This window comes from Octopus sinensis, linkage group LG27, assembly GCF_006345805.1.
Source record: "Octopus sinensis linkage group LG27, ASM634580v1, whole genome shotgun sequence".
Lineage (NCBI taxonomy): Eukaryota > Metazoa > Mollusca > Cephalopoda > Octopoda > Octopodidae > Octopus > Octopus sinensis.
The window spans coordinates 12,325,935-12,344,225 of record NC_043023.1 but is presented as its reverse complement, the minus strand read 5'-3'; the positions used below and the strand labels follow the sequence as shown (position 1 = coordinate 12,344,225).

The window sequence follows — 18,291 nt, the reverse complement described above, 5'->3', positions numbered from 1 at the left end:
ACCACTAGTGATTTTGATGTGGCTCCTACAGCAGAGTTCTTATTCCTTATTTCTTTATTGCCCACAAGGGGCTAAACATAGAGAGGACAAACAAGGACAGAGAAAGGGATTAAGTCGATTACATTGACCCCAGTGCGTAACTGGTACTTAATTTAACGACCCTGAAAGGATGAAAGGCAAAGTCGACCGCGGCGGGATTTGAACTCAGAACGTAACGGCAGACGAAATACCTATTTCTTTACTATCCACAAGGGGCTAAACACAGAGGGGACAAACAAGCGGATTAAGTCGATTACATCGACCCCTGTGCGTAACCGGTACTTAATTTATCGACCCCGAAAGGATGAAAGGCAAAGTCGACCTTGGCGGAATTTGAACTCAGAACGTAGTGGCAGACGAAATACCTATTCCTTTACTACCCATAAGGGGCTAAACATAGATGTTTTAGGTATAGAAGGGACAGTGTCTAGATTTAGAGAAACAAAATACAAGATGGTCGGTCTAACTTTTTATTCATTTTTCTTTTGGAACAAATTCATCAAAATCCAAACACAGGCATTTTCAGTAATCAAGTTATCTCAGAGTCAATATTTTTATAGATAAAGATGATGGGATCTTTCCAGTTTGAACGGCAGTTTTTTCTAGCAGTGTCATATGAAATTGTCACCCATAATTATGACCCTAGTATCGATCTACTGCATTTCAATCTGTTTTAGGGTTAGGATTGGGGACAAGGGTTTCTTTATTTCTTCAGAAATATAAGTAAACCCAATCTGTTTTTTAAACAAGGGACATATTCATACGGCACATAATGTTTTTTACCCCAATAGATGTCATTGATTGGTTGAAATTGCAGAAATTGAGGAAAAACAACAACAAATATCTTATGGACTATAGAATTTTCTCAATAAAGCCAAGAGAAAAAGATGTTTTATAAACACATTCTACCAGTATACGAAGTTTAAAAGTGTTTAGTTACGTGGAAAAAGATGTTTTATAAACACATTCCACCAGTATACGAAGTTTAAAAGTGTTTAGTTACGTGGAAATTATTTTAAAAAACTGCCGTTCAAACCGTAAAGATCCCAAATATCTTACAAACTATAGAATTTTCTCAATAAAGCCAAGAGAAAAAGATGTTTTATAAACACATTCTACCAGTATACGAAGTTTAAAAGAGTTTAGTTACGTGGAAATTATTTTAAAAAACTGCCGTTCAAACCGTAAAGATCCCAAATATCTTACAAACTATAGAATTTTCTCAATAAAGCCAAGAGAAAAAGATGTTTTATAAACACATTCTACCAGTATACGAAGTTTAAAAGTGTTTAGTTACGTGGAAATTATTTTTTAAAACTGCCGGTCAAACGGAAAAGATCCAATTCTTTTATAACAAAGTAAATAAAACACAAAGTAAGGATCGACTACTCACGACTAGCTATCGTGGATGCGCGACTACGAAAACTGCTTCTCTATTCCGTTTCATAATCCTCCGTTCTGTCGGGGCCGAGGGCGTTGTTCCCTTTCAGATCTCCTTCAAGTCACGGGGTTGTCCTTCCCCACCCCAACATCATTGGAACACCTAATCACTCTTTGAATATCGAACACGTGATACTGCAGTCCATCCACTGATACCTTATTCAAAGTACTGATCTCGGTCGTATTTCTTTTAACCCACTCTTTTACTTGTTTCAGTCATTTGACTGCGGCCATGCTGGAGCACCGCCTTTAGTCGAGCAACTCAACCTCGGGACTTATTGTTTTGTAAGCCCAGTACTTTATTCTATCGGTCTCTTTTGCCGAACCGCTAAGTTTACTCTTTTACTTGTTTCAGTCATTTGACTGCGGCCATGCTGGAGCACCGCCTTTAGTCGAGCAACTCAACCCCAGGACTTATTATTTTGTAAGCCCAGTACTTTATTCTATTGGTCTCTTTTGCCGAACCGCTAAGTTTACTCCTTTACTTGTTTCAGTCATTTGACTGCAGCCATGCTGGAGCACCGCCTTTAGTTGAGCAACTCAACCCCGGGACTTATTCTTTTGTAAGCCCAGTACTTTATTCTATCGGTCTCTTTTGCTGAACCGCTAAGTTTACTCTTTTACTTGTTTCAGTCATTTGACTGCGGCCAGGCTGGAGCACCGCCTTTAGTCGAGCAACTCGACCCCGGGTCTTATTCTTTTGTAAGCCCAGTACTTATTCTATCGGTCTCATTTGCCGAACCGCTAAGTAACGGGGACGTAAACACACCAGCATCGGTTGTCAAGCAATGCAAGGGGGACAAACACAGACTCACACACGCATATATATATATATATACATATATACGACGGGCTTCTTTCAGTTTCCGTCTACCAAATCCACTCACAAGGTATTGGTTGGCCCAAGGCTATAGTAGAAGACACTTGCCCAAGGTGTCACGCAGTGGGAATGAACCCTGAACCATGTGGTTGGTAAGCAAGCTACTTACCACACAGCCACTCCTGCACCCACTGTATAACTTTCTTAAGCTTTACATAAAAATTACCTGGAGTAAAAGCGTGTCCGTGTGTCGTTTATTTCTTTTCAATCAACTACACACTGTATTTGAAAACGTTCGATAATGTCCGTTCCAACCACTACGTCCACCATCTCATTAACTACAGTCACCTGTAGCTTATACCCTGACCCCTGTATCTCTACTTTCACTTTGCTGATTTTCCCTATATTTGACCTCTCTGCCATCCATCGCACTGCGATTGATGTTCCTTCTCCAGATCTTCCCACCATTCTCATCATTATCAGGGTGCACAACTTTGCCTTTCATCCTTTCGGGGTCAATAAATTAAGTACCAGTTACGCACTGGGGTCGATGTAATCGACTTAATCCCTTTGTCTGTCCTTGTTTAGCCCCTTGTGGATAGTAAAGAAATAGGTATTTCGTCTGTCTTTACGTTCTGAGTTCAAATTCCGCCGAGGTCGACTTTGCCTTTCATCCTTTCGGGGTCGATAAATTAACTACCAGTTACGCACTGGGGTTGATGTAATCGACTTAATCCCTTTGTCTGTCCTTGTTTGTCCCCTCTATGTTTAGCCCCTTGTGGGTAGTAAAGAAATAGGTGTTTCGTCTGTCTTTACGTTCTGAATTCAAATTCCGCCAAGGTCGACTTTGCCTTTCATCCTTTCGGGGTCGATAAATTAAGCACCAGTTTCCCACTGGGGTCGATGTAATCGACTTAATCCCTTTGTCTGTCCTTGTTTAGCCCCTTGTGGATAGTAAAGAAATAGGTATTTCGTCTGTCTTTACGTTCTGAGTTCAAATTCCGCTGAGGTCGACTTTGCCTTTCATCCTTTCGGGGTCGATAAATTAACTACCAGTTACGCACTGGGGTCGATGTAATCGACTTAATCCCTTTCTCTGTCCTTGTTTGTCCCCTCTATGTTTAGCCCCTTGTGGATAGTAAAGAAATAGGTGTTTCGTCTGTCTTTACGTTCTGAGTTCAAATTCCGCCGAGGTCGACTTTGCCTTTCATCCTTTCGGGGTTGATTAAATAAGTACCAGTTTCCCACTTAATCCCTTTGTCTGTCCTTGTTTGTCCCCTCTTGTGGGCAGTAAAAAAATGCATTATCAGGGTGGTCATGCAACATGTACCCACAAGGGCTCATTCTCCCCTCAGTCCCACAAGAAGCCACTCTACAAGCAACAATCTGTGGTGTGCCTTCAAAGGGTCGTGGCGTGGGGGAACCAGTGGCACAGTAAATTCTCTCCCATCGTTTCCCTGCTTACAATATTTCTCTTGGTACCCAGGTTGGTGACGTCGTTAACACACCTCTATTTTGGTACCATGTACTCCCTAACCATATCTCTTTACTCTCTTTTACTTGTTTGTCATCTGACTGCGGCCATGCTGGAGCACCACCTTTAATCGAGCAACTCGACCCTGGGACTTATTCTTTTGTAAGCCCAGTACTTATTCTATCGGTCTCTTTTGCCGAACCGCTAAGTAACGGGGACATAAACACACCAGCATCGGTTGTCAAGCAATGCTAGGGGGACAAACACAGACACACAAACGCATATATATATATACATATATACGATGGGCTTCTTTAAGTTTCCGTCTTCCAAATCCACTGACAAGGCTTTGGTCGGCCCGAGGCTATAGTAGAAGACACTTGCCCAAGGTGCCACGCAGTGGGACTGAACCTGGAACCATGTGGTTGGTAAACAAGCTACTTACCACACAGCCACTCCTGCGCCTATATGCGGACTTCGATATCTAAAAAAAATGGTCCCTTAGCCATTCATCTCACCATAATCCTGTTGTCGATGTTCGCTGCTTGCCTCTTCGTTCCATATCAAAGTGTCCGGTATACAATAGATCTAGGATATTGGATTGTAAGTTCTATGGAATCACAGCAAATAAATGAAATTTCCTGCAGTTGCAGCATCCAGTTCCGTCATGATAGAAAATTCACAAAAAAGTTACTTCTATTGATTTTTTAATGGGATTGTAAAGATGTGCACGACCACCCTTGGACGGTTTTGAATAACCATAGAAACTGCGAGCCCTCTGACTGAAAAATTGTGGATTTGTATAAAGGACACACACACAGACATTTTGCCGTTTATATATATATTTAATGGCTTTGCGGGGTGACTGGGGAAATGTAAAGATGTGCACGACCACTCTTGGACGGTTTTGAAAAACCATAGAAACTGCGAGCCCTCTAAATGAAAAATTGTGGATTTGCATAAAGGACACACACACATTTGGCCATTTATATATATATATACTAGCACTATGACCCGGCGTTGCGTGGTCATTGTGCTAGTGCATGCATATACAGCTGCGTGTGCGCGCACATACATGCGACTACTGTCCAAATCTCCGACCAATCACATACAGCTAGCTGGCATTCAATTGGCGTATCAAGTTTCGGGCATTTTGATTGGGTTTTGGATAGAAAATTCACAAAAAAGTCACTTCTATTAAATTTTTAATGGCTTTGCGGGGTGACTGGAGAAATGTAAAGATGTGCACGACCACCCTCGGACGGTTTTGAATGACCATAGAAAGTGCAAGCCCTCTAACTGAAAAATTGTGGATTTGTATAAAGAACACACACACAGACAGACATCTTGCCGTTTATATATATAGAGATTCTTTATTAACAAATTCAAGTATACTATAAAATTTCCAGTAATGAAGTTGTCTCAGAGTGAATATTTTTACAGATGATGACAAATTTGAGGTTCACCTTGACAATATTGAAGTTGATGAAGGGAAAAAACATTGTGTTTTAGCAGACAAAATAGTTTTAATTGTTGTCATGTAAAAAATCTTCACATAGGTGCAGGAGTGGCTGTGTGGTAAGTAGCTTGCTTACCAACCACATGGTTCCGGGTTCAGTCACACTGTGTGACACCTTGGGGAAGTGTCTTCTACTATAGCCTCGGGCCCACCAAAGCCTTGTGAGTGGATTTGGTAGTTGGAAACTGAAAGAAGCCCATCGTATATATGTATATATATATATATGTGTGTGTGTGTGTGCGAGCCCTCTAACTGAAAAATTGTGGATTTGTATAAAGGACACGCACGCAGACATTTTGCTATTTATATATATAGAGATAACACAGTGATAAGGCTTCTCTTCTGTATGTGTACTTTAATGTTTAGTCAAGTGACTATTTTTAGAGAATGATTTACTTTCACACTGATATGGCTTCTCACCTGTACGAATACATTTTCGCTGTTTTCCGGTAACTGGTATAAGGAAACTTTTTACCACAGATATCACACTGATATGGCTTCTGTCCTGCATGTGTAAGTCAGTGTTTAGTTAAGGAATGTCTTTCAGAGAATCATTTACAACAGATATCAGAGATATGGATCTCGTCCTGTATGAATGAATTTGTGAGTAGTGAAACTACCATTTTGAGAAAATAATCTAGCACAGATATAGTTAAGCTCAGGTTAAGTTAATTTTTGGGCTCAAAAAGCAAAAAGCAAGGCCATGTAGGGGGACATGGAGTTATATACAGGAAGGGTGTTCATGCAAAGAGTTCAGGCCATTTCAGGTCAAGAGAGCGGTCGTTGGCATCTTCACTATCTCATCCGGCAGCTTATTCCACGGATCTGCAACCCGGACGGAGAAAGTCCCTCTCCTTCGATTGAGATGAAATCGTAGTAGATAAAGCTTTATATATATATATATATATATATATATATATATTCAATTCAACTTTTTGGGCTTAAAAAGTGAAAGCAAGGCCATGTAGGGGGACAGGGAGTTATGTAAGGGAGGGTGGTCATAGAAAGAGTTCAGGCCATTTCTGGTCAAGAGAGGCTTTGAACCGAGCGGTTATCGGCATCTTCATTATCTCGTCCGGCAGCTTATTCCACGGATCCGCAACCCGGACGGAGAAAGCCCATCTCCTTCGATTGAGATGAAATCGTCGTAGATAGAGCTTTTCAGAGTGACCCCGCAGCCGACGCTCTGGAGCAGGAGTGAAGAACAGCTCTTTCGAGAGGTTACATAGATATTGCAATGTTATGGATTCTCCCCTGAATGTGTATGTCTGTGTCTAGTTAAGTGACACCTAACAGCAAAGGATTTACCACAGATATCACAGTGATATGGCTTCTCTCCTGTATGTGTACATCTGTGAATAGTCAAGTGACTATTACGAGAGAATGATTTACCACAGATATCACAGTGATATGGTTTTTGCCCCGTATGAATGAATTTGTGTGTAGTCAAATTACCATTCTGAGCAAATGATTGACCACAGATATCACACTGATATGGTTTATCACCTGTGTGTGTACATTTGTGAATAGTCAAGTGACTATTACGAGCGAATGATTTACCACAGATATCACAATGATATGGTTTCTCTCCTGTATGAACACGCTTGTGTCTACTCAGCTCACAACTTTGTGAGAAAGATTTACCACAGATATCGCAATGGAACAGCCTCTCTCCTGTGTGAGTATGTTTGTGTCTAGTTAAATGAAATTTAACAGAGAATGATTTACCACAGATATCACAGCGATATGGCTTTTCACCTGTATGAATGGTTCTGTGAGTCGTCAAATTACTAATTTCAGTGAAAGATTTACCACAGACATCACAATGGTGTGGTTTCTCACCTGTATGTGTAAGATTGTGTCTAGTTAAGCTACATCTAACAGAGAACGATTTACCACAGATATCACACTGATATGGATTCTCACCTGTATGAACACGTTTGTGTATTCTCAGGTTACCGGATACAGAGAATGATTTACCACAGGTATTGCAATGATATGGCTTCTCACCTGTATGTGTAAGTTTGTGTTTAATCAAAGCACCACTTTGAGAAAATGATTTACCACAGATATCACAACAATATGGCTTTTCTCCTGTATGTGTACGTCTATGTCTAGTCAAGTCACTACTTTGAAAGAATGATTTATCACAGATATCACAATGATATGATTTCTCTCCTGAATGAACACGTTTGTGTCTACTCAGCTCACAACTTTGTGGGAAAGATTTCCCACAGGTATCGCAATTGAATAGCTTCTCACCTGTATGAATTTGTTTATGTTTCGTTAACTGAAATCCAGCAGAGAATGATTTATCACAGGTATCACAACGATACGGCTTCTCTCCTGTATGTGTATGCTTGTGTATAGTTAAGCTAAATCTAACAGAAAATGACTTTCCACAGATATCACACTGATGTGGCTTCTCACCTGTATGAATTAATTTGTGAGCAGTCAAATTACTATTTTCAGCGAATGATTTACCACAGATATCGCAATGGTATGGCTTTTCTCCTGTATGTGTATGTTTGTGTCTGGTTAAGCTACATCTAACAGCGAAAGATTTACCACAGATATCACACTGATATGGATTTTCACCTGTATGAACGCATTTGTGTGTTTTTAAGTTACTGGACAAAGAGAAGGATTTACCACAGATATCACACTGATATGGCTTCTCTCCTGTATGTGTACGTCTGTGTCTAGTCAAGTCACTCCTTTGAGAGAACGATTTACCACAGATATCACAGTGATATGGCTTCTCTCTTGTATCAGGGTTTTTTGATTTAGGTAAATGATTCATAATGGAGAAATAATTTGTCATATATATCACAAAGATATTGTTTTTTTCATTTCTACGAATATGTTTGTGTTCAGGTAAGTCACTATTTTCAGAGAATAATTTAATGCTATGTTTCTTTCATTGCAGATCTTGCTTATTATCTAAAACAGCAGATGTAAACTCTCAACCTTATCGAAGGTTAATTAACGTGTAAAGTGATAATTCCGGACAGCATAGATGAAAAAATGTTCCTTTGTGCAGAAGAAATATTTCACCAATATTTGTCATATATATCACAAAGATATTGTTTTTTTCATTTCTATGAATATGGTTCTGTTCAGTTCAGTTAATATTTTCAGGGAATAATTTAATGCTATGTTTTTTTCATTGGTGATCTTCGTTATTATCTAAAACAGCAGATGTAAATTGTCAACTCCTTTGTAATGTTATCCAAGGTTAATTAACCTGTAAAGTCATCATTCCAGACAGCAGAGATGTAAAAATGTTGCTGGTAAATTCCATTGTGCAGAAGAAATATTTCACCAATATTTGTCATAGATTTTGCTAACCCTAACCCTAACCCTTTCGTTACCAACTCAGCCAAAACCGGCTCTGGCTCTGTAGTACAAATGTCTTGTTTTCATAAGTTTTGCATCAAAATATACCACCAAACATTAGTTGCAATTTATATTCTTAACACTAGCTTAATGATAGCTAAGTTATTTTACTAAATTCTTTGTTATATTTAAAATAATTGAAAGAAACACAGAGCATCTCAAAATAAATACGGTAATGAAAGGGTTAAGAGGTTGATGCATTGATAAATACTCCTTATAAATATATCGTCTTCCTTTGGTTGATGAAAGTTAATAAAAACATTGACAACACATCTGATGTAAGAAATTTCTTTTCTGCCAACAAGGTGTGATATTCTGAAATAATACAAGAAAACCTTAAGATATTGAGGAAATTGAACAAAACGGTCATTCAACATAGCAAGAATTACAACAATAACATTCTCATTATTTCAATGCAGATTCTCAACTCTGAATGGTTTCCAATCAAGGTGATATTTCATAATTTCCTGGCAGGATATGTTTACGTGGAAGATTGTGAAAAAAACATACTGCTTGTAATTCAATTCAATTCAATTTTTATTGGCTCGAAAAGCAAAAGCAAGGCCATTTAGAGGGACAGGGAGTTATGTACAGGGAGGGTGTTCATGCAAAAAGTTTGGGCCATTTCTGGTCAAGAGGGACTTTGAACCTAGCGGTCGTCGGCATCTTCACTATCTCATCCGGCAGCTTATTCCACGGATCCGCAACCCGGACGGAGAAAGCCCCTCTCCTTCGATTGAAATGAAATCGTTGTAGATAGAGCTTTATATATACATATATATATATATAAATTTAACAATTAAGGATAACTTCTTAATAAGGAATCTTAACAAGAAATTATCAGGTAGTTAGCGTGAAAAACCTCATAAGAGAAAAAATTCGAAAATAATTTTTTCTTTTGAACATATTAATTTATATTGTATAGAGGGCATTATTACACATAAATGCCTCACACTAAGAGGGACATAGGTCATTACTACCAAAATTTCACTAATCGTACCTAATGCAGTTTTTCAAAGCAAGACATTTAAAAAATGAATTTAGTTCTATATCTATTTCTTTATTACCCACAAGGGGCTGAACATAGAGGGGACAGACATAGGTATTAAGTCGATTATATCGACCCCAGTGCTTAACTGGTACTTAATTTATCGACCCTGAAAGGATGACAGGCAAAGTTCTATATCACCTGTGATTTCACACTTACCGCATAAAAAATGCGTCTATACAATATAAATTAATATGTTCAAAAGAAAAAATTATTTTCGAAATTTTTCTCTTATGAGGTTTTTCATGCTAACTACCTGATAATTTCTTGTTAAGATTCCTTATTAAGAAGTTATCCTTAATTGTTAACTTTATTCCGAAAAAACTTTTCCTACCCGACATGCAGTTCAAAAAAGCCCGCCATTTACCGAATATATGATTTATAAACATCTCCATGTGCTTCGCCGGAGAGAGCAGTTGCCTGTTCGACTTCGCCAGGTAATGTTGGTCGTTTATTTATGATGTGTTCAGAATCAGTTCTACTGATGAGCATATATATATATATATATATATTCAATTCAATTTTTTGGCTCCAAAAGCAAGGCCATGTAGGGGGACATGGATTTATGTACAGGGTGGTCATACAGAGTTCAGGCCATATCTGGTCAAGAGGGACTTTGAACCTAGCAGTCGTCAGTCAGCATCTTCACTATCTTATCCGGCAGCTTATTCCACGTTCAAACCGAAAAGATCCATTAATTTTTCCTTTAACTAAAACTTTTTTCAAAAAATAAATAAATAATTTCGTTATATCCTCCACAACCCACGGAAATACCCGAAGTGAAATGTTTTGATTTTGTCGAGTTATATCGAAGGAATGCCAATTAATTAGACAACATTGTTCTCATTTTACCAATTCAATTAATTAATATCACACGTAACATAGGCTTTTATAATTAACACATCAGCTTTTCAATTTAGAAGTAATTACCAAAGACGAGGAGATATAATTTCCCGGTATTATTTAAGAAGAGTGGTCCTGGTGCGCGCACTCGCGCTAGCTAGTCGTGACTAGTCGATCCTACGACTACCTATCCTATAAAAAAAAAAACCCATCTAAGTTATGATGTCGGTACCAAACGTTTATCTAGTAACTTTCAACCGAATTTGTATGAACATTTGTTAAAGAATAGGTAGTCGTTGCCCGATCGACTAGTCACGACTGGCACCGGGACCACTCTTCTTAAATAGTACCTAATTTCCAATTCAACATTATTATTGGTCATTTCCTATTTGACGATCGTAAAATCCAATTTATTCTAGTTTAAATTTCATTTAATCTCGATTAGCATGTCTTGGGGGACACCTTGTAGCTCCCCGTTTTATTGTGAATTCCAACGAAATACTTACAGATCAGCCCATAATTAACAAAAGCCATACAATTACGATACTGGTTCGATCTTTCTCAGATCCAGCGACTTGTATTGCTTTGTGTCATCGCCGTGGATTGTTGAACAATTCTCAAATATGTCCAGGGCGAAACTCTATTCAAAATAACTCAAACATTTCCCACACTTTTTACTAGATGTTCGTATCATGGTCCACTTATAATTAATGAAATGCTTTATTAAAATAAAGTAACAAAATAATGCCTAAACTTGTTGGATCGCTATGATTTTACGGACATCAAATAGGAAATTACCTTATTATTTATCTATCTTTCTATTATTACAGACATAAAATAAATCTTCGTCAACTTACCGTATTCTTACGGGTCAGTGCCCGAAATTAAATCACCAGCAATATTTAAAATTTTCCACTGCTGTAAAAGTTATTCCCCTTTAAACGATTCTATTTCCTCGATTCTCCCCGAGATGGCACTACTGGCTACATTCATTCCAATAATTTTCTTTGTCTGATTCTCTCTTCAATTTCTTCGAAGCAGTTGAATTTTTTTTTTTTTCAAAATGGATCTTTTCGGTTTGACCGGCAGTTTTTTTAAATAATTTCCACATAACTAAACACTTTTAAACTTCGTATACTGGTAGAATGTGTTTATAAAACATCCTTTTCTCTTGGCTTTATTGAGAAAATTCTATAGTTTGTAAGATATTTGTTATTTTTTCTTCAATTTCTGCAATTTCAACCAATCAATGACGTCTATTGAGGTTAAAAGAAACATTCTGTGCCGTATGAATATGTCCCTCGTTTAAGAAACAGATTGGGTTTATTTACATTTCTGAAGAAAAAAAATACTCTTCCCCCCACCCTAACTAACCCTAAAATAGATTGAAATGCAATAGATCGACACTAGGGTCATAATTATGGGTGACAATTTCAACCAATCAATGACGTCTATTGAGGTTAAAACATTCTGTGCCATATGAATATGTCCCTCGTTTAAGAAACAGATTGGGTTTATTTACATTTCTGAAGAAAAAAAGATACCCTTCCCCCTAACCCTAACCCTAAAACAGATTGAAATGCAATAGATCGATATTAGGGTCATAATTATGGGTGACAATTTCAACCAATCAATGACGTCTATTGAGGTAAAAAAATACATTCTGTGCCGTATGAATATGTCCCTCGTTTAAGAAACAGATTGGGTTTATTTACATTTCTGAAGAAAAAAAGATACCCTTCCCCCTAACCCTAACCCTAAAACAGATTGAAATGCAATAGATCGATATTAAGGTCATAATTATAGGTGACAATTTCCTATGACACTGCTAGAAACAACTGCCGTTCAAACCGAAAAGATCAATATCAAATTAAATTACACAAATGAAAGAGCTATTACTAGTTTTCATGCTATTATGATACTTGAACAGGCATATTTATAAAAATCGCCATGTATTTTAAACTTTTTGTTACTGTATTTTTTTGAGGTGTTCTGTGTTTCTTTCAATTAATTTTAAATACAACAAAGAATTTAGTAAAATAACTTAGTTATCATTAAGCTAGTGTTAGGAACATAAATTGTGACTAAGGTTTGGTGGAAGATTTTAATTCAGAACTTATGAAAACAAGATATTTGTATTAAAGAGCCAGAGGTGGTTTCAGCCGGGTTGGTAATGAAAGGGTTAAGAATTGTTTCTCTATTATATATTTTAACCCTTTTGTTACCATATTTCTGTTGAGATGCTCTGTGTTTCTTTCAATTAATTTTAAATATGACAAAGAATTTAGTAAAATAATATCGTTATCATTAAACTAGTTTTAGGAAGATAAATTGTGATTAAGATTTGGTGGAAGATTTTAATTAAAAACTTATGAAAACAAGACATTTGTACTCATAGCCAGAGCCGGTTTCAGCCGGGTTGGTAACGAAAGGGTTAAGGGCATAGAGCCCAAAAAACCAAGCCAAACCTGACTGGAGCCTGGAGTGGCACTATGGCTTGCCAGCTCATGTCATATTATCCCACCTGTGCCTGCATAGAAAATGGATGTTAAAGGATGATGATGATGAGGATGAAATGTAATCGACTTAATCCCTTCGTCTGTCCTTGTTTGTCCCCTCTGTTTGGTCCCCTGTGGGCAATAAAAAAATAAGAATATGCGTATGTATATATATATATATTATATATATATATATATATATATATTTATATACATTTATATTCTTATTTCTTTATTGCCCACAAGTATATATATATGTGTGTGTGTGGAGGTGCAATGGCTCAATGGTTAGGGCAACTGACTTGCGGTCGTAGGATCGCAGTTTCGATTCCCAGACCGGGCATTGTGAGTGTTTATTGAGCCAAAACACCTAAAGCTCCACGAGGTTCCAGCATGGAAGAAGTTTCGTGGAGACATCCTGTTTGCCGCAGATTGTCCACAGATGCAGGGACAGAACAACCGAGAAGGCGCCGGTTGCCGAAGCAGACACTCCGAGGATTTTCACCAGAGCCCGTCTGCAGGGTTGTGGCCCTAATACCACACGGTGTCAGACCAATCCGCCTTGCGTGGCCCTACCAGGAACTGAAGTTCCCGACGGCATAGCTCTGACACTACCCGTTGCCAGCGTCCCCACCGCGATGAGGAGGGGACGGATTTTTACAAGGGACTAACACTAATGAATTTTATGATACCAGTACCTCCCCTTTTTATGTGATACTATCACCTGGGCTCTGCTTGTGTTGTGTCATTACCATTGCTTTTTGACCCCTTTGTTACCAACCCAGCTGAAACCACCTCTGACTCTGTAGTACAAATGTCTTGTTTTCAAAAGTTCTGAATTAAAATCTTCCACCAAACCTTAATCACAATTTATGTTCCTAACACTAGCTTAATGATAACGAAGTTATTTTACTAAATTCTTTGCTATATTTAAAGTAATTTGAAGAAACACAGAGCACCTCAAAATAAGTACAGTTAAAATATATAATAGAGGGTTAAAATATATAATAGAGAAACAATTCTTAACCCTTTTGATACGAACCTGGCTGAAACCACCTCTAACCCTGTAGTACAAATGTTTTGTTTTAATAAGTTTTGCATTAAAATCTTCCACCAAACCTTAGTCACAATTTATGTTCCTAACACCAGCTGAATGATAACTAAGTTATTTTACTAAATTCTTTGCTATCATCATCATTTAGCATCCGCTTTCCATGCTAGCATGGGTTGGACGGTTCAACTGGGGTCTGGGAAGCCAGAAGGCTGCACCAGGCCCAGTCTGATCTGGCAATGTTTCTATGGCTGGATGCCCTTCCTAACGCCAACCACTCCGTAAGTGTAGTGTAACGGACGTCAAACGATGATGATGATGACAGTAGAAGTAAATTTGTAAATCCATTCCGAGTAAATGGTGTTATTATGGATTACTTGACACCAAATGGCGATGCCCCAGCATGGCCACAGCTCGTGAGCTGAAACTAGATGAAATGAAATGTTAGTTCCTGTAAAATAACTGATGCCTAAGTGGATCTTTTCCTTTTGAACGGCAGACAATTTCTAGTTAACTAAACACTTTAAAACTTCGTATACTGGTAGAATGTGTCAAAATATGTGTCTTTTTCTTTTGGCTTTCTTGAGAAAATTGTAATTTGTAAGTTTAACGTAGTTTAATTTTTCGAATTTTAACCAATCCTATGCTCTCTTTTGAGCTAAAATCATTTGTTGCGTCTAAAACTGAGACAAAATCCTGTAACTAACCCTAAACCTCCCCCCTAACCCTAACCCTAAATTTTTTTTCTTAATTGTTAAATTAATTTAATTGTTACGGTGTTAAAAAACTAAGCCATGAATTAACTAATTTAACAATGAAGAAAACAATTTAGGGTTAGGGTTAAGCGGGGAGGTTTAGGGTTAGTTACAGGATGTTGTCTCAGTTTTAGACGCAGCAAATGATTTTAGTTGAATGGAGGTAATCGATTGGTTATAAAATTGCCGAAATGCTCGGATTTTCAGACGAAATATCTTACAAACTATAGAATTTTCTCAATAAAGCCAGAGAAAAATATGTTTTATAAACACATTCTACCAGTATACGAGTTTAAAAGTGTTTAGTACGTGGAAATTATTTTTAAAAACTGCCAGTCAAACCGAAAAGATCCCAAATATCTTACAACTATAGAATTTTCTCAATAAAACCAAGAAAAGTGTTTATAAAAACATTCTACCAGTATACGAAGTTTAAAAGTGTTAGTTACGTGGAAATTATTTTTAAAAACTGCCAGTCAAACGAAAAAGATCCCAAATATCTTACAAATATAGAATTTTCTCAATAAAACCAGAGAAAAAGATGTTTTATAAACACAATCTACCAGTATACGAAGTTAAAAGTGTTTAGTTACGTGGAAATTATTTTTAAAAAACTGCCAGTCAACCGAAAAGATCCCAAAATCTTACAAACTATAGAATTTTCTCAATAAAACCAGAGAAAAGATGTTTTATAAACACATTCTACCAGTATACGAAGTTTAAAAGTGTTTAGTTACGTGGAAATTATTTTTAAAAACTGCCGGTCAAACCGAAAAGATCCCGAATATCTTACAAACTATAGAATTTTCTCAATAAAGCCAAGAGAAAAAGATGTTTTATAAACACATTCTACCAGTATACGAAGTTTAAAAGTGTTTAGTTACGTGGAAATTATTTTTAAAAACTGCCGGTCAAACCGAAAAGATCCCAAATATCTCACAAACCGTTGAATTTTCTCAATAAAGCCAAGAGAAAAAGATGTTTTATAAACACAATCTACCAGTATACGAAGTTTAAAAGTGTTTAGTTACGTGGAAATTATTTTTAAAAACTGCCGGTCAAACCGAAAGATCCAATATCTTACAAACTATAGAATTTTCTCAATAAAGCCAAGAGAAAAAGATGTTTTATAAACACATTCTCCATTATACGAAGTTTAAAGTGTTTAGTTACGTGGAAATTTTTTTAAAAAATGCCGGTCAACCGAAAAGATCCCAAATATCTTACAACTATAGAATTTTCTCAATAACCAAGAGAAAAAGATGTTTTATAAAACACATTCTACCAGTATACGAAGTTAAAAGTGTTTAGTTACGTGGAAATTATTTTTAAAAAACTGCCGGTCAAACCGAAAAGAATCCCGAATATCTTACAAAATATAGAATTTTCTCAATAAAGCCAAGAGAAAAAGATGTTTTATAACACATTCTACCAGTATAACGAGTTAAAAGTGTTTAGTTACGTGGAAATTTTTTTAAAAAACTGCCGGTCAAACCGAAAAGATCCCGAATATCTTACAAACTATAGAATTTTCTCAATAAAGCCAAGAGAAAAAGATGTTTTATAAACACATTCTACCAGTATACGAAGTTTAAAAGTGTTTAGTTAACTAGAAATTGTGTTGACATCTGCCGTTCAAAAGGAAAAGATCTGCCTAAGTGATGTCACTATGGTGATTACACCAGCCAGGTACGTTTCATGTTTATTATAGTTGGTAATTTACAATACCTGGCCAGTTTTTGAGAAGAACTGGATAATTTTCAAACAACAAAGACTTTAGAATTATTGCATACAAAGTTTACTAATTGAAACATTTAAAAATGCTACTGAAACACAAGAAAAGCAGAGGTTTGAGGGGTCACTGGGGAAAGTACAGGTCACCCGATCCCTTTAGCTACGAAGTTCACGCTTTTGGTGATCAAGCTACTTTCCATGAAAACTTATATATTTTATTTATTTTTTATTATATCTAGTTTCAGCTCACGAGCTGTGGCCATGCTGGGGCACCGCCATGTATGCACCTCTGTCACCTTGTGTGTGTGTTTTGCAACTTTGTACCATGTATGGATGTGCATCTCTATATTCTATATGTCTCCCCAGACACAACAGAAAATGCTTCAATACACGAACTCATATAAAGAATCTTTGAAACCAAATCCAAAAACATAATATGTAAGCCCCCAATGTTGGTTTCCTTGTCCGGTTTTTATTCTTTATGTGTTCTGTATTTTTATTTGTATTGCTTTTACGTCCTGTTCTTGTCACTTTTTTTCTTTCCTTTTTTTTACCCCTCTGCAAAAGAATTTTATTTAATTCATTTTGCAGGAAGGACTGCTTCGGCCGGATCGTGTTCTGCCCTTACCTTCGAAACACGCATTTAGTCGAACCAGGGGCAGCTGATGAAGGGGAATATTCCTCGTATTGTTTGTCTTGTACTCTGTTTTTCGCTGTTAAAAAAAGTCCGTTTCCTTGTTTGGTTTTATGTTTTCGTTTCTCGTTGTGTTCTACGTTTATTTGTGGTGTCCTGGACTCATATATATATATATGCATATATATATATATGCATATATATATACATATAAATGTAGGTACGTACATATATGTATGTATGTATGCATATGTTTTATTTGTTAAATTGTTATTATATATATATATGTGTGTGGAAGCACTCCGTCGGTTACGACGATGAGGGTTCCGGTTGATTCGAATCAACGGAACAGCCTGCTCGTGAAATTAGCGTGTAAGTGGCTGAGCACTCCACAGACACGTGTACCCTTAACGTAGTTCTCAGGGATATTCAGCGTGACACAGAGAGTGACAAGGCCGGCCCTTTGAAATACAGGTACAACAGAAACAGGAAATAAGAGTGAGAGAAAGTTGTGGTGAAAGAGTACAGCAGGGATCACCACCATCCCCTGCCGGAGCCTCGTGGAGCTTTAGGTGTTTTCGCTCAATAAACACTCACAACGCCCGGTCTGGGAATCGAAACCGCGAGTCCGCTGCCCTAACCACTGGGCCATTGCGCCTCCACTGTATGTGTATATATTTATTTATATTAAGGGCATTCCTATACATAAATACCTCACTCTCGCTTCGAGTGTTGCATTCCCTCACGTTCTGTACATAATGTATTTATTATAGTATACAGCAAGAAAATCTCAAAACACACTTTTTAACCCTTTCGTTACCAACCCAGCTGAAACCGGCTCTGACTCTGTAGTAACAAATGTCTTGTTTACATACATTCTCAATTAAAATCTTCCACCAAAACTTTGTCACAATTTATGTTCCTAAAACCCGCTAAATGGTAACTAAGTCATTTTACTAAATTCTTTATTATATTGAAAATTAATTGAAAAGAACACAGAGCATCTCGACAGAAATATGCTAACAAAAGGGTTAAAA

At 37.2% G+C, this 18,291-nt stretch overlaps 2 protein-coding genes across 2 annotated transcripts in view; both read right to left on the bottom strand.

Annotated features, from left to right (window-relative positions):
• The window catches only part of LOC115225160 (zinc finger protein OZF-like), a 328,337-nt gene that overhangs the window by 69,013 nt on the left and 241,033 nt on the right, over window positions 1-18,291 (bottom strand). The window lies entirely within an intron of this gene.
• The window catches only part of LOC118768081 (zinc finger protein 271-like), a 20,080-nt gene continuing 8,321 nt past the window's right edge, over window positions 6,533-18,291 (bottom strand). The window contains exon 2 of the mRNA XM_036513882.1: window positions 6,533-8,058. Within this exon, the coding sequence (XP_036369775.1) occupies window positions 6,533-8,058 (1,526 nt within the window). The remainder of the gene's footprint in view (window positions 8,059-18,291) is intronic.